At 41.4% G+C, this 22,870-nt stretch overlaps 1 protein-coding gene across 1 annotated transcript in view; it reads left to right on the top strand.

Moving 5' to 3' along the window:
- Window positions 1–2,095: 2,095 nt before the first annotated feature.
- The window catches only part of LOC132072626 (cytochrome P450 7B1), a 125,264-nt gene continuing 104,489 nt past the window's right edge, over window positions 2,096–22,870 (top strand). The window contains exon 1 of the mRNA XM_059471071.1: window positions 2,096–2,280. Coding sequence (XP_059327054.1) covers window positions 2,183–2,280 — 98 coding nt within the window. The 5' untranslated portion in view covers window positions 2,096–2,182. The remainder of the gene's footprint in view (window positions 2,281–22,870) is intronic.

The following is a 22,870-nucleotide window of genomic DNA, read 5'->3' as shown; positions in this document are numbered from 1 at the left end:
CTGAGATGCCAATATCTATGGATACATCTATTATAATTTTAACTGGTACGTTATGTGTAAATATCATCCGGTTGGATTTGCATTGACGTGATTCATACTATATATAAGACATCAAACTTAAATATGTTCTAGCTTCCAGCTCTTTGAGATTCCTTCACTAGTTAAGAATTTAATCCATCAACTTGGACTTCTTAAATGGTTGACACTTCTAGAAGAGTACTCAGCATTCCTAAGGATGCAAGATGTTTCAGGGTCTGTTCCCTGTATTTTAAAGTGTTTGTGGTATGGTTCAAAATGGTTTCAGGTGTGGGGATGGGTTTTTTTTCATCTGCAATTGACCCGAGACAGTAACTTTCAACAAACATGAAAAGTGCAAACTAAAAAAGATTGTTGTAACCCTCTTCACACCCTTTGGCGGAACTACAGTAATCTTGGTGTTTTGATGTTTTGATCATGGGTGAGGGCTTACTCTAGCTGCCACAGCTACTTAATTGTATGTGGACATTTATTTCTCACCAAACTGAACTGAAACACTAAATTTTCACAGAAGAGGTCACTCGTAAAATGAGTCATATTTTACAGTGTAATGTCTTACAGTGCAATGCTTTTCAGTTCTGAATTAGTCCTTTTCCATGAATTTACAGGACTACTAGGTAAGAAACCTCTTGGGATTCCCAAGCTGGGGATTTCAAATACAGCTACCTGCAAGAAGTTCTAAAGAACTACAAATGAAACATTAGTTTCTCTTATAGTTTCCCTCCATGCATCATATTGCACAATAAGGGTGTCTGATTTTTTGGTCTCAGGAGGGATAGTCAGCTGATGGTTTTAAGCAGTGTTGCTCAGATTTGGGTCACTTTTAATGTGGGACACACTACTTAGATTTTTCCTGGTTAACACAATAGCATTTTAAAATATTTCACTGCAATTAAAAGGAATGTCTGAGGAAGAAGACACACAGCTCTGATGACTTCAAAACCTCAGATATGCCTCAGGCTCTCAAAAATCCTGAAATCTGCTAAGGAAGGTGCTTTGTTAACTGGCATTTTTATCTGCTAAGATACATTTGGGACTCTACAATTTCGAAAAAAACTTCCAACAAGTCAGAAGGAAAAGTCAGAAGACCGGTGTTCTACAGTTTGTTTCCAAGATGAAAGGAATATATAAACCACCAAGCATTGCGAAACATACAACATACGATACTGCATGCGGCTGAAAATGAGCATGAACTTGTCTGTCAGCATTCAACCGAACCACAATTCCAAAACCTGAAGGATCTTACTCCGTCTCTCAGTGTGAATACGCATTGAAGAGTGTCTTACATCACAGCAACATTTGAGTGTACCTTGTCCCAAATGGCAGTGGAGCAGTAAAGTACTGCTCCCGCCCTGGTATTTTGTTAGTCCCTGCCTTGCCATGAAGCATTGAACTCCCCGCACCTCTTTGCTTCTCCACCTCATCCCAGCTCCTCGCGCTGGGGATCTCCCCATTGCCTGGATTTTGTCTCACCTCCTCCTTCCTTTCTTGTACTCTACGTAACAAACCAGAGAGGTTGGCAGAGTACGAGGAGTGGACCCAGTTTCTTCTCATATAGTTATTTCTTCTCATACAAATACTCCCCTTGCTTTTTAAGGGGACACATACATGACATCGGATGTCTGTATGAAAACCAAGCGGAGGCCAGAGTTGCTCTCTGTCCGAGTGTGGCACCGTTCGCACTGGGGACACGCCATGGCCACTCCGCCACCGAGGCCCCGTTTGCGGGGCACCGAGACCCTCCCAGGGTGCCGTGACGGCTGAAAGGGATTGAATGGCGGGGAGCCCTGAGATGCCCCCACCATTCCCGGGTCTCCGTCCTGGCACCTTCCCGCCTCATCGGAGCCTTTTCCCGGCAAGCCGAAGGCTGGGGTTCCCCCTCCTCCGCCGCCGGGAAGCGGCGGGGGCGGGCGGGCGCGACCCTCCCCGCGCTGGGCGCTCCCCGGGGAGGAGCCGGCCGGGTCGCACCGGGCCCGCTCGCCAAGTCCGGCTCCGAGCAGCCAAACCCAGCCCCCTGGGCTCGGGGTGGGCGGGGAGGGACGGCTGGCCGGGCGCCTCTCCTGCCGGGAGCGGGAGGACGGGCGAAACTTTCCTCCCCGGCGGCGGCGGCGAGGCACCGGCAGCCGCCGAGGCGAGCGCCGCCAGCATGGGCCCCGACACGCTGCCGCTCGGCACCTACGGCGGGGCGGCCGCCGCCGCCGCCCTGCTGCTCTGGGCCGTGTGCGTGCTCTGCAGGAGGAGAAGGTACCGGGGCGGGGGGCGGCCGCCGCATTCCTGCACGGCCGGGCCGGGGGAGCGGGGCTGCCGGGCGGGCGCGGCGCCGCCGAGCCGCGCATTGGGCCGCGCCGCTCTCCGCCCGCCCCTCCGCTCGGGCCGGCCCTATCAGCGCCCGCCGGGCCGGGGGCGGCGGCCCCCGCGGGATGGCGGCCCCTGGGGGCGGCGGGGCCCGCTGCGGCCGGGAACGGCGCGGGGGCCGCGGGCGGCAGCCGCGCCGCCGGAGCTGAGGGAGAACCGGGGGGGCGCGGCGGGGGGCGGCGGCTCCTCGGCTGACCTCGGGCGGGGGCGGCCGCTGGCACGTGGGATTCTGGTCTCGCCTCCCGGGGGTGCGTGGATGCCGTGCTCGGAAAGGAACTGTGCACGTAGCGCATCCCGGGCCGCTCGGCGTGTGCGAGGGCGGTTTGCTCAGGACCTGCTGCTCCGTGCAGCCGCAGAGCCCCAGAGCGGCCCGCGGCCGCTGTCCCGCGGAGCCCCCGGTGCGCCCGCCGAGCCTGCAGCCGCTGCTGCCGGGGCTTGCGACATCGGCCCTCGCTGCCCTTCTCTCCGTGCCGAATAGCTTGGGTTACAGGCGCTCTAGTGACTTCTGTTGGTGTTACCCATGCTGTTGCCTTTAGTTTATTTCAAGTGTACAATCTATATAAACTCAAAGAAGGTACACGTGTTCTGGGACATTTCAGGAAGAACGTTCAGGTTTTTTGATGGGGAAAAAAAAGCACTGTCTGAACTATACTTTCTGAAAACCTGTTACTTTATATACATTTTCCCAGGTATTTTTCACTTGATGAAGTGAAATGCTTGGCTACCTGAAGCCAATACTTGTTGCTCTTCAGTGTCTCTTCTGCAACTGATGAATAAATGTGTGTAAAGGCTGACGGAGGAGGTGTGAAGAAGGGGAGGGATCAGTATTCACTGGATTGTTTGCTTATTTTTAATTCATAAAATGAGATGCATAGAAAATAATAGATGTAATTCTGAGTAGTAAACTGTTCCTTTTCCTAGTAATTGTAAGTTATTTTGCAAGATGCAGACAAGCAATGCAAAAAAATAAATTGCACTACTAGGTTCTAAAAAAATTAGAAGGGCGGTCTGGCCCTTTTTAGACCAATATCCCTGACTTTGAGACCATGTATAGAATGAATTTTAAGACATTGAAAGTTCATGTTTTGATCCCAGAAGGCATCTGAAAACATGGATGGGTTATTTCCATGGTATCTGGTTTGGAACCATTATTACATGTGATTTGACTTAGAGAGCCCAATCCATTCCTTAAGTGAGACATCCATCCCAATGTTTGAGTGGGGTCATCCCATAACACAAACTGCTTGACAGTAGTCTGTGATGATGCTTCAGCTCAGTTTATGAAATGGACAGATTCTGCTCGACAGGTCACTCTTCCTCATCATCATCCATATTGCTCCTCTGACCCTCTGTAAGCTTATTCTGGGAGTTAAACACATAAAACTTATTTTTGTTTTTGGTAGGTTTAGTTTGCTGCCAGTCTAGCTCCCTAAAGAACATCAGCACATAAAACAAATGGGGAGCAGGACGGCAAATGGGATTGGGTGTCTTTTTAAGGCTAGAAGATATTATACTGCCTCAGCCATATTATAAATTGTGCCTGTCATTTGTTTAAATTCTAGGGCAATTGTAAAAGAATTTTTGAAAATGGAAACAGGCAAAGCTGTTGGTTGTAAAGTTTTCAGCCAGATGTGAGTGGTAGGGAAAAAAGGATCAAAGAACCCATTCTGAATTATTTTCATACCCCTTACGGCTGCAGAGTTTTTCAAGTGCACTTTAGAGTCTACAGCAAAATGGTTTGTGTCACAGCACTATGATGTTATACAGAAGACCTCACAAGAAGGTGTCTGTCTTGTCCCAAAAACCAAACTGCTGTTTGATTAATTAACTACTTGAAAGCCTGTGCTGTTTCTCAGAGAACTGTACAAAGCACTAGTGAGCAAGCAACTGCAAATAACAAATGGTAAAACCTATCAACAGCCCTCAGCAGAAGGTGCTGGTGTTTAGGTACTATCCTGCCCTAGTAAAATGTGCAATTAATTCTCTTTCTTTTAGCATAAAGAAAGAAAAGAAATTATGCATGGTCTGTAGAGGTGCCTAGCAGCAGCCTGTTATGTTCAGCAACCATTTCTGATCTTTGTGAAGAAAAGCTGTTCTAAAGGTGCAGTGGATTAAAGAATGGGGTTAGAGCTTAGTTCATGTTTCTCAAATATGGTGCAAATCTGTGATGTCACTTTGCTTATCAGTTTATCCATCCCCATGTGTTCTCCACATGGGGAGTATTGGCAAATTACTCCATAAATAAATGCCCAAGTCAAGGCTATGTTCCTGGTCATGGATCATAGCCATTTGGACAGAAGAGCAGACAATGTGGAGCTTGCCTGTGCTAGAAGAAATGTTGGTGTGTGTATATATAAATGAAGAGCTTAAGTAAGTAAACACCACTAACTTGCACTTCAGAGTTCTGTGTGTTTGTTTTGCTGGGCGATGCCTCTGTCCTGCTTGACTGAGGTGAAGCACAATCACCTTTGTGGCTTTTGAGAGTTACACACCTAGAAGCATAACAAGGGTTTGTATATCCTGGAGAAGAGAACTTCCTAAATCCATCACTGATGCTCCTTAAGCAGATGTTACAGGATTTCACCTTTTTTGGTATAAGGTCCTTCCCTTCTGTTTCCTCTCAGGCTGAGGTGCTTGTTACTGGAGTAGGAAAGGTGTTGTATTGACTTAAAATTTTGTCAGAAAAGGTGTTGTATTGACTTAATCTGCTGTTGCTTTTTTCTGTAATGCAGTTGACATAACTTGACATTACAAGATTTGAGGGTGAATTCAGTACCAGTTTTCTCAGCGACAGAGTAGAAAGGAAGAAGAATTTCCTTTTGTATAAATGCTTATCATTTGAGTGCTTGTGGCAGTAATAACACAAGGGAAACTAATTGGAGTCTTTGCCAGGTTTTGTATCACAGATGGTGAAGAAAAAGAAGTAGAACAAAAGTTTCTGTAATCACAGAAAAAAATTAATTTGAGTTAAACTCAATGTCAAATGAGTCTCAGTGCCTTCTGCATGCTAAGAGAGATCTCCCTCTCACTGGTTAGTGAAGAAAAGCCCATCTAGGCTGTTTGCTGGGGAATGTGTTTTCTCCAGAGAGCACTTCCATCTTGCTGCTGCATGAAAGTATTTCTACTATGGCAAAAGCTGATGATTTCCTAGCCTGGAGACTGTACAGATTATATTCTCTTTTGCCTTCATGTTTTACTTCAGCCCCAGCCTCAAAAAAAAAAGCCTGTGGTGGTTTTTTTTGGTGTTTTCAAACTGCTTTTCTACTAGCTGTACATAGTCTCATGGAACAGGAGGTGAGATGTCAGGTGAAGCTGACTCCCATTTGTCTTCCAGCAGTGATGCTGCCCAAGTCAGAAAAAGGCCCTTGAGATCTTCAGGGGCTGTGTCTCCTGCTAACTTCCATAGGTGTAGTACTATTCCACTTTTTGTTGCTCAGATTGATGCATATTTTTGGTTGCTAGTGTTCATTGCATGTACATGACTGAAAATGGTATTCTCTGACTCCCTCCTTGAAGAGCAGATGCTGCAAATTACTAGGAAGAAGAGGCTTAGGCTAACCACAGATTAAAACCACTGCCTTAGGGGAAAAGGACAGTGGAGGGAAGTGGAACAAAAATTGTTGTTTCCCTATTTATCCTTTGAAATTGAATTCTCCTAAGGTTTGCATCCCAAAGTTTTTCAGATAAAGAAAATAAAGACCAAACCTGGAAAAAGGTTCCTCATTAGAGGTTTATAACTGCTTGGAAAGTTGACACACGTCTGATGTGAGCTGCATCAATGACAGGGGTTTGTAAAAATTATTCCCTCTACAATTCTATTGCTTTGAAATGAAAGGTAGATTTACATTACATAATAGGAAGAAGTTCTTTATGATGAGGTTGAGGAGACACTGGAAGAGGTTTCCCAGAGAAGTTGTGGCTGCCCCATCCATGGAAGTGTTCCAGGGCCAGTTGAATGGGGCTTTAAATTTCCTCATGGCAGGGATTTGGAACTAGATGATTCTTAAGGTCCCTTCTAACCTAAACTGTTCCCTGATTCTGTAGTTTTGTAGGGTTGGTATTTTAATTATTAGGAATGGTCTTCATGTCAGGATTGCATGTGAGGAATGCTATGGTACTTGGCACATGTTGTGGGTTTTACATTACACCAGTATAGGAATTTCTGTGCTGCATTGGATGGGACATGTACCTTCTAATAGATTGTTTCTGACTAGTTTCTAAAGCATCAGAACGTGGTATTAAAAAACCTCCAAATTTATACAGTGTAATTGTAGATTGAAGTCAACATAAGAAGAATTTCATGATACATTTCTCAGAAAGGACTTTGCTGTGACCTGAGTTATGGATTTAAAACCTTGTTGAAGCACACTGTCTTTCATTTTCCCTTTTATTCTATATTTTAAAATACCTCTGATCTATACAATTACATTAATCTAAGATACTTTTCCCCAAAATTGCTCTCTTGAACCCAGACAGATATTGTTGAAAAGAATATAGATTTTGTCTTTGCCTTCAAGAACATCTTATCCTTCTCTGTGACAAGCTGTGAGCTTGCTAACAGCTCTCTTACCAAGCGAATTGTAGTTCACAAGATGTCATCAGCCTGTCTTTTTTACCACTTCTGCTAATTTAGGCAATATGTTAAGGTAGTTTTCAGTTGGAGGGAACATCAGGAAGGACAGATAGAAGGATACCAGAAAAATCTGGCCTCTTCCTTCTTACCTTGGCCTTCTGCAGAGGCCTTTTTCTCCATTCTTTCGATTGGACCTCTAGGGAGTGCACATGTTTTCGTGACCTCCTTTTGTTTACTGTCATTGTCCGCTCTTACTCCACTCTGAAAAGGACTGAAGACTGAAACTGTTTAAGGCAGAAAAGTAACAGTTCTGTTTCTTAAGTAGCCTTAGGAAACCTTTCTTTCTCACCATCACACTTGGGTTTTCTGTCAACTGTTCACTGCTGTGCCAAGATGTGGTGGGAGCTTATTTCTTTGCTTGCTTCTACTGGTCAGAGCTTAAGTGAAGGTAGAATAAAATGAAGTCAGCAAAACTAACCTTCTCAGGGTGTACAAGTCTCCATTCACAGGCTGTTGGTTTTTCTTATGTGTCTGATAGACCTGGAGAGCCATTATATCATGGGTCTTGCACAGTAGAGTGTTTCAAGACAGGTTTTTATTTTCCTTTTTTTTTTTTTTTGTTCTGCTTCTCATCCTTCTGATTTGTAGCATGTGTGTCATGCACATTTTGAGTTCCAATTCCTACCAGTACTTTGAAGATGACAATAAAATGAGACCTCTTTTAGAAGATAATGAACCTTCTCAGTGATCTCTGATTTACAGAATTCTTTGCTTAAGGTACACTGCCACCTAGCAACAGTTTCCCTTCCCTCCCAGTTTTCTTGACCTACTTTGTTGGGGGTTGTTCAGCTTTATAGTTTATACCTGGTTCTGGCCTTGATCAGCATCCAGAACCCATCAGTAGATGCCATCCTGGTAAATGTATATGCGTGCGAGGTGGAGATATTTTTAGTGGCAATAAGAACTGCTAGCTTCTGGTTTCTGACTAAAGTACAATAGTTTATACTTTCATGGGGCTTTTTCCTCATGTTTCTGTGGAAAGGGCCTATAATTTTTTTTCCCTTCAGATTACTGATTTTGCTTTCTTCTGTTCTTTATTCTTTGGAGCAAATAAAATTAAAGGATGAGAATTAAAAGGAATCACTTTCAGCTCTTTTTATTATTCCAGTGCAACATGAAGCATGGAGTGTCCATCTAGAGCGCTGTACACAAACACACAGAGCTTACAGAAAGTTCTGAACAATTAACCCTTCTGCTCCTCTTCCAAGCTGATAGTCCCAAAGATATGAATGAGGACAACCCACATGAATACATAGTGCTTCAAAAATTATATTCATGCTTGCCACTATATTTAGAGGAGGAAAGCAAGCTGGTCAGCAAATCTTAGCTGAAAGGTTACAAATAAAGGCTGATGTGAAGGAAGACAAAAAGGGGCAAATCCTAATCCTAGTGTCCCCTTACATGAGCTATGAGCTACTTCTTTGAGCATGATGGTGAAATTTGCCCCCTGATGTTTTTAATAACTGGTAATGTAACTGGAGAGCTGCATCATCAGGTGACTGCAGGATTTCCTGGAGTCTTGACTCACAAAACTACCTGGGTCTCAGCTCCCTCAGGCAGGAGTCACTAGGATGCAGGGACTTGGCTAAGTCCCAAGCTTGCAGTCTTGCTTGTGGACTCCTCCTCAGTTCCCCTACTGTAAATTGGAGGTCAGTGTGGTCTCTTGATTTACAGATAACACAGACAAATGCTTCACTGGGCACTCAGAGAGTTGTCAGAGATGCTGAAAAGAATTCTTGCATGGTATAACTGCTCAACATATGCTGAGGAACTGTTGCCTGTCCATCTCTTTCTCCTATATGCTGAAATACAATTTTAGGTATTGTATTTTTGCAATAGTCAGCTAAGTTGTTGAATTGTGCCAGACACTTTAGTGTTTTGCTCAGTTATGAGAATTATGGTCCCATATAAAATTTTTGGTTGGTTGGTTGGTTTGGGTTTTTTGGGGTTTTTTTCTGGTTTTTTTTTGTTGGTTTTTTTTTTTCCAGTCAAGTGTTTTGATTAAGAAGTTGAACAGGGCTTGTTTTGATAAAGTAATATAAGTGTTCTTAGTACTCCATCTAGTCACTTATTTAACTTAGTGCATTGTAATGCCAGAGAGTGGGGGAAATACAGAAGCTAAAGGAAACAGCATACGTGCAATGTTAATACACTATATGAAGTTAAGGAAAATCTCAATGTTAAGTTGGCAGTCTTTTTCTCTTTTATCCAAGTTTTATAGATCTCTTTGGTATTGGAGCCAGACTTGGAACACATTTTCCTGACTTCTAGTTTTGTGCTTTAACTTGCTGCCTTTTCTTTCCAAGACATTTACCATATATGTATGACATTATAGCTGTCTGGTAAACTAACTTTTTCAACCATGAGGCAGATTTTGAATTGTGACTTCAAACTTCAGTAGTGTTCTTTTTCTTTCCCCATCATTTAGTGATCCTTTTACAAGAAGCATGTAGGATTTTAGGCTAATATCCATTTGCATGCCGTCTGGGTGAATTTTGGCTGACTGAGAGTCCCATAAAACAAAAGTTTCCTCTTTACAAACCACATGGATCTTGGCTGTAGATATTCAGTCCCTTTCTCCACAAACTGTTTTTAATGGTGCCAGATTCTTCTGTTTCTTCTTCTTGTTTGGCACATGTCAGGAAAAAAAAATCTTGGCTCTTGTATAGAACATATCTTGTTTCCTCTTAACTGCTCGTACTTTCTATTCGTAATTCAAATCAGCACAAAAATGCTATGGTTGTGCTTCTCATGATTTAATCTTGTAGTTTCCTAAGCAGTATTCCAATTCTCTTAAAAAAATAATGCTCTCTCATACTGTAGGCCTAGTGGTAGGAGGTTCTAGCCGAATGCCATGGATGCTTTCCTGTTGATTTTGGATAATGCATGGAGTCCTGGCAAAGTGGCCTGCTCAAGCCCATGGAGGCACATGAAGAAAGAACAGATGAGCAAAATGAAGCTAAAATGGGGTGTTACAGGAGTACCCTCCCACCATCCATCCAGTTTCCCCTTTCTGACACTGCAGTGAAAACCTGGACTCCAACACTTTGTAGACTCACATCCATAGTGGGCGGTTCAAGAAGTGTCTCCTTCCTGGCCCATGGCAGCCCAGGGATCTGTCAGAGACCCTGTGTGTGTTTGTCACAAGCTACTCATTTCCCTTGCTGACAGCCTTATTCTGCACCCTTTGAGCTCTTGTATGAGTCAATGTGCTTGTGATGGCTAAGGCAGAGTGCAGCACTGTGAATGTGGTTGTCTGTTTTATTGTGACTCCCAAAAAATCAGGAAACTGCTTAGTGGTCTGCTCTGCTCTTTCCTTACCCCATTCTCTTGCTTCTCATAAGATCATTCCCCAGATTTCTCCTGAGTGGTCATTACAAATTTTTATGTAATTTGCCCTTGTCTAAAATTATTTGGGCAAAATTATAAATTTTTCAATGATATGTTGAAAAATGATCACAGAAAATTGCCACATTTCTTTACTTTTTAAAGTGATAAAGTATTTTTTAAAAAATTATAGTCTAATTTCAGCATGGTGTGAGAATGCAGAAGTTCTGCAATTATTAGCTCTGGCAGCTCTGTTTATTTAAAAAAAAAAAAAAAACAAAACCAAAACCAACCCAAATATTTCGTAACATGAAAAGACTATTGCTGTTAAAACACAGTGGGCAGAACTGATGAAGTCAGATTTTCAGTCCTTTTGTACTCTTTCTTTCACTGTGTATGCCAGCAAGAGGGTGGGTCTGCCCCTAGGTCACAGTGTGCTACTGTAGTCTGTGAAGGCTTCAGAGGGATGGTCTCCAGCTTTCTAACAGGGACCCAAGGAAAACCAAAAAATATATTTAGAAATTCCCATTTAATCAGGTTAACAAAAGCAGGATGCTTAGGAAAGAAGGACAATTGCTACTATCTCCTCAGAGAGAATTGGAGTGACTTCCATTGCCAGTCTACTCACCTGATGCTACAGTAGTGTTTGGTCACTATCCCTAGCTGGAACATACTGCTCTGTGTTTCTTCTTCAGTGCTGGCATGGTTTTTCAGGTTACAATAGCTTGTCTTCAGAGCTTCTGGTGTGAGATAGATCATAGCCATGCTAATTCTCTCCAGCTGGTTTTTCAGCATGAGAAGCTTTGGTAGTCACATTTGGGAAGCTTCTCTAAAAATAGCTCAAAGAGTGGATTGATGGCAAAACATAATTTTTCCCTTCAGTTGTTCAGGAACTGATCTGCAATATTTACTTAGCTCAGACTGATACTTCTTTAAGACCGAAAAATGTCCATGGAAGATTTACTTTTTTTTTGGTAGGTACTAGTTTGATGCACTGCTTCCAGTGCATTATGTGTTTCCTCCATATCCCTCTCAAAAACTTCTGTTAGTCTATTGAAGCAGATTTTTTAATGTTTTTAAAAGATTTTAAGATGACTAGGTTACTTTCAGCATAACCATTGTGCTTAAATAGCAAATTTCCTGGACCTACAGCTGAGGATGAGGCGTGGTGCCAGAGCCCGTGCTGCAACATTCATCTGCCATTCCTGTTTAAAAAGTAGCAGTTGTGTAGCTGTGCCAGAAGTGAAAATGTCTCAGTTCAGGAGTCATCCAAGAACCAATTGTAAAACATGATGAACCCACTGAATTGATATTTGGGAGGAAAAATGAAAGTACTGTGAGAGCTGGCTTGTATGTGGTGCTCTTTTTAACCTTAAGTACATGCCTGAAAGATTCTGATTGAACAGCAGTAGGGCTTAGATGTGTGCATCTGATGATGAAATGGAGCCCATAGTGCATGACTACACAAAAGATGTTGAGGCCTCTCGGTGACAGTTGCCATCACAGTGTCTGTGACTGATGCTGATTCATTTCTAGGCCCTGGAGCAAGGGCAACAAGCTGTGGTCAGAGGCCTCGGCTCCTTCTGAGGGCCAAATCAGGGAATCTTGGAGTTTGTGTCCTAGCAGCTTGCATGTAATATCCTCTAAAGCCAGGTTAAATTATCTGTCACTGTTAAGGCTTGACACAGAATTGTTCACAGCAAGACTGGAGAGGTTCCCCCTGTATGTCAGTGCTCAGTGGCTTGGGAAACAGCTGCTTGCGCAGTGTCTGCTTTTGTGGTTGAACAGACAGATCAATTTCTGGCATTGCTGCTTTAAGAGACAAACGTAATCAACTTCAAAGAAATCTTGCATATGTGAATGAGTCAGAATTATTTTTTCTTCTATAAGCTATTTAGTTTCATGCATCTTTATGTAGTGAAAACTCTGCTAGATCCTACTTGGTATTGCCACCTTATGAGTGAAGGACTTTTTTCACAACCTTTGGACTTCCTTACATAGAACCACATCAGCTATAATAAATTCAGAGCCTTAAAAACCTGTTGTTATGATGACTTTAAAATAAAACTGTGCGGGCTGTATGTTCAGTGGTAAGAAGCTAAAATAAGACAATGCTGAGATCTGTTGGGCTCAAAGGAAAGTTCAGGTTTCCTGCTTTCATGATCTCCATTCCAGAAGGAAAGCTTTGTGTTTCTATCTTGGAAGCCCAAGTCTAGTAAAGCACAGTTATTATGACCCATCCAGTCTTAACTTCCTACATAGTCTAGTCCTTCACAATGTCTCCTGCATTTGCTATATTAAATTGTTGTTGTGTTTGAACACAACTGTGCATGGAAAGATGTCCTACCTTTGGTTTATTTTTTAGTTTGAGGGATGTTCTTACCATTCTGTTTTCACTTTTAGAAAAGAGGGTGGGTTCACTCTCATTAGTGAATGTGTATATCCTTTGAAACATTGAGAAGATTTAAGCAAAAGTTAGGAAAAATGTCCTGAGATGTCGTCCAGTACAAACAAACAAGTTCATCTCCTGTTCAAAGTATTAAATACTGCTGTTGCAAATAAATGCCTGCTTAAAGGCAGGTATATATTTAAAGGCACGGGCAAGTTCATCTGATGCAAGTTCATCTTTACTTTTGTCTCAATGGCAATTTAGTGTGAACTGAAGCAACTTGTTTTTTATGCTTTCTCCTCCACTGCCAAGAATGTTTGGGTGGACCAGTTTATGTGTGCTTCCTGCTGCTGCTCTGTAGTCTCTGCATTGCATGCTTGCTTCATTGTTTTGGGAAAAAAAGATCAGCTAATTATTTTAATGAAGACTGTGAAAGCCAGAGATAATTCAAATGGGACCAGATGAACCAGAGCTTCATTTTTTTGCTTAGACATAAAGAAAATCTTGTTTGCTTTGTTTTGCACACTATTTCAGCATATCTTGTTATTAATAATATCTCTGAGACTATTGTTTAGGAGTGAGGCATATGTGTTATCTCATGCCTCCAAATTGTGTTGCAGCAGTTCTAGATGCACTGTTCTCAAATGCACTGTAGAAATGCACCCAGTAGAAATGTGAGGTATAAAGATGTTTAAACTGTAGTGATACAGTTGGTTTCATCAAAATAAAACCCAGGAAGATTTTTCTTGTAATTGTTTTTAGCACAAGTTCTATGTGCTGATTTGGAACATCAGATAGTTTCTGTTATTAGACCATGTGAAAAACCCTTCCATATGTGCATATAGTTGCAACTTTGTAGGTAATTGGTGGCATTGGAAATGTCCTACAGAGATACAGTTTTGGTCCCCTGGTCATTGGATTGATGACTGCACACTTGGCTCAGTTCTCAGCAAATGACTGGGGCATTGGAAGTGACTGCAAGATGGAAATCCCCACGTGTGCTATGATGGTGGTGGATTCCAAGGTGAAGACTGCCTTGGTATTCCCATGTGTGCAGGGCATTTTCACCCCCACAGCTTTTGCTCAGTGTTCAGGATCCAAGGCTCTAGGTGACAAAACCCCTGCTGTTGCCACATGTGACCATTTGTACCTCTGGTATCCTATTTAGTCCCAGGTGCAGTGATCACTTACAGCTGCGTCTTCAGCCCTGCTGTGTCAGATCCTCCTTTTTACTTTTTGTGGCAAATATCAGATCATCTCCTTAAAGGTGCAGGGTGGTGGAGAGTCTCTCCTGCTCACGGCAGTCAGTAGATTTCTTAAGATTGTGGAAGGGATAAATTAGTTAATTGCCCGCTGAAGTATGAATTTTACTGCAAGTCAACATGGAATAACATAGAATCATCGAACCATAGGTTGGTTTGGGTTGGAACAGGCCTTAAAGATCATCTATTCCAGCTCCCCTGTCATGGACAGGGACGCCTTTCACTAGACCAGGTTGCTCAAAGCCCCATCCAACCTGACTTTGAACACTTCCAGGGATGGGAATCTTGGCCATCCTTGGGCAGTCTGTTTCAGTGGACATCTCTTTCATTTTCCAGGGTTGGGTCGGTCAAAGCAGCCTCAGTAAATAAGAGTTTGCATGCTAAATTTCTTAGAACTGTTCTGTTTAGGGGGAAGCAATGGCACAGTTGGATTGCATCATATGGGTAAGGTTCTTAGGCTCTTTTGCAATCTTTTCATAGTGATTACAACCTGACTGCAGAGTGTGGCTGCAGTGTTGCACTAGATTTACGTCACTAAAGGATAAAGTCTGTGTTTCTCACTCCTTACTTTTTCAGCAGATTTTATGTTTTGTATCATCCCTTTTTTTCTGCTAGATATTAGAGTACTTTTTATGGTCTGATCTCTCAGTTCACTTTTTTACTGTCCACAAAATTAATTGTGCTCTTTAGTAATTGTCTTCACGAATTCTCATTGCCATGCTCAGAGGGTAAGCTAGGCTAATGAGACCCTTTTTTTTCATTTGAGTGAGTTTTGCTAATTGCTTTTATCACACTGGAACCTGTAAGGGGATTTTCTGTGGACAAAATGACAACAAAAAAATGAAGTGCTTTTGTTGGTAAGTCACCTGGCAATTCCTCATGGATCCTCAACATAGCTGTCAGCTAACATGAGTGACTCCTTAATGCCCAGTGCCTCTAATTGCCCTTTATTTCCTCTCTGTTTTCCTTGTGTGGGATTTCTCAATTGATGGGATGAAACCTGAAAGCAGGTTGTGCTGGAGTGCATCTCCAGTCAGCAGTAGAAAAAATAAAAGAATGAAATTAGGATGGTCAACATGCATCAGGAAGGGAAATTTCATCCTGCCCTGTCCTGTGGTTGTGGCCGATCCCTTCCCATCTCAGTTCATAACTTTTATTGTTGCTCCCTAACAGCTCAGCTCTCGCCAGGACCCTGCCACTAAGGGTGCAGACCTAAGGGGTGAGGACTTCAGCACTTCCCCTTTTCAAAAGCTCTCTGCTTTCCCAATGATCAGTTTGTCTCCATCTCCTTCCCCAAGTCTTGCTTACCGTAGTGAACATCACCCTTAGCACTCATGTACCCCAGAATCATATAATTATTTTCAGCTTGAGGCTAGCATAAGGTTTTGTGAAATTCCTAGAAAAGTATAATTGAATTAATTTCAAGCCCCAGAAATGAGATGGCAGCTATTAGTTGAATGTATCTAAAAGGTGACAGCCTCCTTGAGTCTTGGGTTTACCTGTGTTCTAGCTTTTGAAGAAAATTTACATTGAACCTAATGGAGTTTATTAACCAGTAATTTAAATTATTGATGTTTATAAATTTCGCTAGGTTTATGTAAAATCAAGATATATTTGGATTTTTTTTTTGTCTTGCTTGAAGTTTTCCCCTTGAGCTCTACTGTAGTCCTTTATTATCTTTGACTTTGTCAAGAGTAGCTTGAGAGCTTCTTGCCTTTTCTGCCATACCTGCCTTCTGCAGGACTCCTTGCAGGAAAGGATTAGAGCCATTGCTATTCTCTTCATTTATATAATTCTGTCATTGCCTTGACATCAGCGTAATCTTCTTGACTGGCTGATCAAACTGATTTTCAACAGTTTTAGACAGAGTAAAAAATTAGTGCATTTAGGTCTTCCTTGATTTTTCTGGCAGTTTTCTCTGTCATTCAGAGTAACAGTTTTTTAAATCTCAAGTCCCTTTTGTATTTTCCTGTGCTTATCTCCTTTCTTATAAAATATCTACTACACAGGAATTTTCTAACTTTTAGATCTTTAATTCTTCTAATCTTATGTCAAGGCAGTTAACAAGTGATAACAGACCCTTATCAGACTTTCTATTATTTCAGCATTCAACATGAATTTTTTGCCTTACTTTAGACATTTGACATTTTCCACAAATTTCAATAAACCTGGGATTTTACTTTTAGATATTTACTCACAGCATAGAGCTTTGATGGTAGCTGCATCTTAATCATACAGCCAAATGAAATCTCTTCTGTAAGTGGTGTGTGTATATTTAACCTTTTTGTGGTTCATAGCACATCAATAACAACTGAAATACTATTCCAGCAAGAAAATATTTTCAAAATCACAGCAAATCCTGCTGCTGTAGCCTTCAGAAAAGGGAGAAATGCTCTGGTTTGAAGTGCTGTTTCTACCATGAAATGGCTTTGGATTTTGTTACAGAGGAAGGATTTGCAATTTTGCTTTGCAGGATGAAAATACACAGTAGTTAAGGATTAACTATCCTTTGGGATAACTGCAGACTCTGGATCTCTCGGTGACATGTTAAAGACCAGCAAAAATTTTCCAACCCGGCTGCATTAGCTGGGTTTGTGGTCTGTCCTCCCACCAGGGCTGTGCCTGCAGAAGCCCCCGGCAGTGGCAGCAGAACCTGGGCATGCAGGGGGCTGCCGTGGTAGCTCTTTCTGGTTGAGGAGCCACCTTTGCATGTCTGTTTGAGACATGTTTGCTCACATGGAACTTACTGATGATTAGGGCAGACCAGGCCATACAGGAAGGAGTGGAAACCTTAGTGCTAAAGACATGCAGCCTGACCATGCACAAGTTCTTTGCTTTTGCTGGAATTCACCATCTCACCGCGCTTACACGTGGGGACTTACCTCACCATGTAAAGGGTAACACTTGGCAAGTTTAGTTTGGATTCACAAAAGTCCCCTTGCATTCTGATTCATTGAATTGATGAAGTGGTGGTTCTTTATAAGTCTTTGAATAGTTTTGGTTTTAGTGGGACTTGAGCTTCTAAGTGGAGCAGAAGCTCAAGTTTTTTGACATATCAGCACTTTCATGCTGAGGCAAATGTGAATGTCTGGTTTGATGGTATGATACAGATTGTACAGCAGAATTTCCTTTCCTTCGTGCTAATGATTTCTGGGGAATGTGGTTCTAATAATATGCTTTGAACAGAATTTCAAAGTTCATTGAGGATGAGACCACTTCTTGGTAACTGAGGTTAATTAAAAATAACACTTTCACATCCATCTACATACCCCTGCAGGATGACAGCTTTCAAGTCTGGGGCTGGTTGTAGGTTTCCTTTTATATACAACACCATTTATGTTTGGATTTATGGATTGCATGTAATTGTGGCCACGTGGCCCTGATCATGAGGCAACCTCTTTTCTCCTTCCCAAAAATGTGAAGAAGCAGTGACATGTTTCTCAAACTCCCTCCTGGGTCTGTAATGCTATCAGCTGCCTGTGGCTAGACAGAGTTGGCGCTTCTGCTAAACTCACCCTTTATTTTTCTTTCCATGAGCTGGCACGCTTGTGCTTAACCACACTGGCTAACGAGTCCAATCTGGTGTTTCCCAGTGGGATACTAACTTTTTTAAACCAATCTGAAGCTTGTTCCTCTTTCATGAAAAATATGAGGAGGTGTAATTCTATTGACTTACACAGAACAAGAGTACTCTGTTTGAGTTGTTGAGAAGGCTGAAGTCTTTAGAGCCTTTTTGCTATTGAAAGCAATAGGATGCAGAGTCAAGGATTTCTGTCTTCTGGCTGTGAACCAATCAGATGTGAATTTTCTCTAATCATTGTGATGAAACTAATAACATAGTTGCTAAATGTCACAAATGGCTTTTGACCCACAAAGTTTTTCTGATATTATAGGGGTTTTTTGTTTGTTTTGGGCATCTAGCAACTAAGATAGAACATCTTCAACAAAATCTATCCCAAGCTTGTGAGAGCTTCCCAGGGGAAGTTCTTCATATAGCCTCCAGCTGAACAGATTGTTACTATCAAATTTTTAAGAATTTCTTGTGGTCACTTTAGTACAATATAGTTCCTTCTATAGTATGAACGAAAGTCTGTGGGTAGTAAAAATAATGGGCTCTTCCTATTGTGAAATGTGCCTGTGTTTCTGTGCACGTCTTCCCACAGAAACCAGCTGTGAGGGGAGAAGGAAGGTAGGCTGGCGGGAATCACCTCTCATGGGGTGAGTCATGGGACCCAGTCAGTGTCTGGGAAGCAATCTTTGTCCTGCTCTGCAGACTGAGCCACACAGAGCTTAATTATTAATTTTTTTTTTTTCCAAAAAAAGAGCATTTGCCTCATCTGTGATCAGATTCATGCCATTGCAATCATGAAGAGTGTGAGTGCTCTGCTGTTTTTCCTTACTATCAGGAATATCACTTCTAAACCTGATGTTCAATCTTTAACTAGCAGTTTCTACTTCAAATTTAAAATCATTCCTTTTTTTAGGTGTTTTTTCCTAAAATAATGAGGATTGAAATAAATGAGAAGACAACTCCAGGGTAAAATGAGAAAGGTGTAGGGTAGGTATTTGTATTGGGGTAGAATAGGTGGTAAGCTTTTGGAAACAAAAGAGAGCTCATGAGAAGAAAATTGCAGACTGAAAACCCCTACTCTCTTTTGACTACTATCAGACTCAAACATTGCTGCAGTCTTAGCCTGCTAATTAACCACAGTTGATATATTATGGATGCTTGTCAGTAAGCAGTGTTCCTTTAACTCTGGTTTAACTCCTGAAGATACTATTTTAGGTGCTTATTTTTATCTTAAGTTTTGCATTCATTTACCTGTACGGTTTCGTGCCAAAAATATCATTAAAAGCTTTGTGGGATATATCTTTTATAAATTATCAAAACATAGGTCCTGTCAGCCTACAGCTTTATGACAATGACTTTTGAAAGGAAAAGATCTCTTCTTTTTTCCATAAAATTGATTTCTATTGCTTGCTATTTTCTTTAGTGTCAATTAGCATTTGTTATCAATTCAGGCACTTGGAGATCTTGGAACTGAAAGCGCAGTACAACTTCTGTAAAGTGAGTTTGTTTTGTATAAATGTGTTGAAATGTATGTGTTTGCAGAGTTCACTTATGGTATTCTGAGCTTGCATTTTTCCCCTTTTTTTTTCCCCTTAAGCCACAAAACATGTTAGGCAACCAAACTGTAACCAATCTTTGGCTTTTTTCAAATTTGTAATTTGACTCCCCAGCATGACTATGGGGCTGCAGCTTTGGCAGTGCTGGAATGGTGCTGTTTGTGTGCTGTATTGATGATCTCTAAATTATGTCATCTGTGGTGGGCTGTGCTGATTCTTGGTACCTGAAGGTCATCTTGACTTTGCTACTGCAGTGATGCCACACTGGGGCTTAAATCACTTTTACTTCAACACTGAAGTATAAATAAAAATGCTGAGTGTTCAGCACTAAATTTCATGGCAAAATTTAGTTCATTATTGCACTGCCATATAGTGCTGTCAGAAACTTTTACCTCTTTTTACAGGCTGATTAGTCAAGAGTTCAGTGAGCAGTTAGTTCGTCCAGACTTGGGATTCCACACTTTGTGCCATCTGCTGTTTCTCGGCTTTGTGTGTGAGAGCACCTAGCTAGTTCCTCACCCTCATGCTAATGCCAGGGGTGCTGTGAGGATCCAGTCTCGTTTTTATGTCCTCGGCACTATTTTTGGACTGATGGACTTTGGAGACCTCACTGAAGTTGCCATTTACAGTAGACTTGGTGCATGCTGGATGCATCTCACAGAACAAGGAGTGCCTCCATTGCTCAGCAGGGAGCATCCTGTTGTGTAAGGAGGTTTTACATTTTTTTTTAAAAAAAAAAGTAGATAGAAACTTATCGGGGGAAACTTGTGTACAAGATAGGATGGCTTGGATTTTCTCATGGAAGAAAAGTAGTGTCACTCTCATAAGCAGGAGCAACAGAAGAAGGTTGGTACAGTATTAAGAATACAGTCATTTCATCTTGTCTTATTAAAAGTGATGACTGCAACAATAATTTATACATTTTTTTTATCAGGAAAGAATATAGAGTAAAGACCTTCAGGCAACTTGTTTGTAATTCCCCTAAATGTACTCTGCCTCACATAAAATTGCTGCAAGAAGTTGATAAGTCTTTTTTGCTCTGCAAAATCAAAATGAAAATTACTTCCATTTTTTCAACCTGGTTCTTCTGCCAGATTTATTATGTTGGGAACATGATGTGGTGAAAAAGGCATCTGTAACCTCAGGCTCTCAAGAAAAGGCCCATGTTTTATACATTATTCTCTTCTCTTCGATGGATACCTTCTAGGAAATGTCTTTGTTAGTTGTTCTTTTTTTCCAGTACAGAAATACTGCTTCAACATGTTCTGTGCTGAAATGTCAGCGTTGTGCTGTTGTGTAGGTGGTAGTATGTATTATACACAGTTTTCAAAACCTGAATAATCAGTGATGTGCATGACTTTGCCAGGGAAAACAAATGGCTGTGTCATTTTGATTTCGGTATATCAAGAAAATGTAACCTATAAAAGTTAATTAGCATTCTTCCAGAAGGGGGTTGTTTAACTAACATCTTTATATCCATGTTTTCAGTTTTGTCAGAAGTTGGAGGGGAGTGTTTTATTCTGTTGCTAATGTATACCCATAGATTTGCAGAGTATTTCACGGAGTTTTATCTACCATGCATCTGTCCTTCATTTCAGCAAATGGATGGATTTTTCACTCCCTTGAACAACCACTTAAATCCACTGAAAAATTTTATTCAGTCTTTCTTGTGATTTTTTGCATAGTTTTTATAAATAAAATTCCTTGAGGCTGGTAGTGTTCATGTTATCGATCAAAATGAGGTTTTGCCAGTGATTTTAACAGAAGAAATTCAATAATTTGTCGCTGAAATCCTGACCATCTGCATCACTGGCCACTGTAGTGAGCTGATGTATCTCCACCTCTCATGAATTTGGTTCTCTAGTATGCTCAGTTCTTCCCATTATCCTCTAATTGTCATGGCATGCACAAAAGTTTCTTGTCTGAAACAAAGCTGAAGTTTGGGCACCCATGATACTCAATGAAGTAATCTCGCTTTATTTTCCTGTATAACTGCAATTCATTAGCCTTCCTCCATCACTTTAAAAACTAACTGAGAGAAGGTGTAGCTATTTGCACACCAGCATTACATAACTCTGTGCTAAGTTATAAAAATTTGGGAACAGGTTTGTCACACACTGGCTTCTTTTCCACTGTTCTGTAAATGCACACTTGAGACTTTAATTTTGGAGTCAACTGTGATCTTATGTTACAAAACTAAATATTGAAATGTTTGGTGTCCTTTAATGCAAAGCATCGATGGTGGCTGAAGTTTGTGGAGGGACTTCAGCATGATAGCTACCTGTGAAATCACCCCTCCTCCTTGCCTAACTGAGCCACAGGGAACTGGAGCTCCCTAGGGGTGGGCTGAAAAAGTCATCAGAAGCAAATACTGGAAAGATAGTGGGATTTATTAGTCAAAGTGAGGGACAACTGAAGAAATGGTGGCACGGGGAGGGACTGGGGGCAAAGGAATTTGACAATTAACAGTGCATGGAAGACTGAATGGTAAATAAAGTGCTGTTATTCCTGCCTTACTATTTTTCAGAAGACATTTCTGTGTTGCCTGGTTATGATTAGGCCTCTCTGGAGTATAAGGTGTTTGATTTTGTCACCTTTTTGATTATAAATCCAAGTGTCTGGGAGAGCATCTACTCTGACCTTTTCTAGAAATGGGCCTTAGCATTTCACTTGGTGGTCCAATACCATCATGTCTTTGGAGAGTATACATCTTCCAGACCATCCCTGTGCTTTCCTGGAAGCAAGCTCCTTTTCTTCCTCATCCTGTTGTTTAAAATACCATATTTATAACAAGAGTTTGTTGTTTCCCTGTCACTGGTGGTTGCTATGTGTTTCTCTAAGATGAAAGCCTGCTCAGTTTTTCATTTATCTGAATTTTTGCAAGCTTCTTCATTTACCTGTGTGGTGGTTGATTCCCTTCCCTCTTTAGAGATAGTGTCTTTGTAAGAGTTTTTTTTGGGCTAAAGCCCTGTTTATGTAGGATTGAATCCAAGCCCCCCTTGGTTGATAACTAATACCCTTCCCTATATTTCCAAGCCATTATGCTTTCAAAGAAAGTTTAGCTTTCCTTTTATATTTTTCACTGTTTCTAATATGCTTCCTCTAATCTTTAGTCTTACCAACCATTACCATGTTTTGAATTTTTTTCCTGTGAGGGCTCCAAATGCCCATTTGCAATAAACTAACTGACTCTGGGGCTGAGAGACGTAGTTACAGAGGATTATTAAGTGCAAAAGAGAATACCCATTAGAAGTGTGGATAATATAATCTTTAAAGTAAGACTGTGTATTTTATATATCATATCCATAGAATATCCCTTTCTGTTTTCTTAGTTTTCATTAGTAAATCTTGTTTTCAGTTTTTGACTGACCCAAGTTTTCCCTGAGTTTTCCAGCCTTTGGCACTTTGGCTAATAGAAATCGGAATTCTCTCAAAGAATTCTAAATTTCATTTGCATTTTCTCTTTGTAATTTTGCCCTCCTGAGTTACAACTATTAGGCTTCTCTGTAACATTTGGAAACTGTTCTTTAAAGCTGTTGACTTTGGAACTGTCCATGTTGGACATAATCCAGGACATGGTTACTGATTACTGCAACACCAGCTTCCAGCCCAGTGATTTATTACATCTCTGTACATCTGCATGGTTACTCTATCTTGAGCAGGGCATCTCTACTGATGGTAAGAGGTGAAACACTCTAATGGTGTTTTCTGTCTGCCTGGCTCTCAAAGAAAAGTCCCTTC

This window comes from Ammospiza nelsoni, chromosome 1, assembly GCF_027579445.1.
Source record: "Ammospiza nelsoni isolate bAmmNel1 chromosome 1, bAmmNel1.pri, whole genome shotgun sequence".
Taxonomy (NCBI): Eukaryota; Metazoa; Chordata; class Aves; order Passeriformes; family Passerellidae; genus Ammospiza; species Ammospiza nelsoni.
The sequence above is the reverse complement of the archived record's forward strand: the minus strand, read 5'-3'. Positions and strand labels throughout refer to the sequence as shown.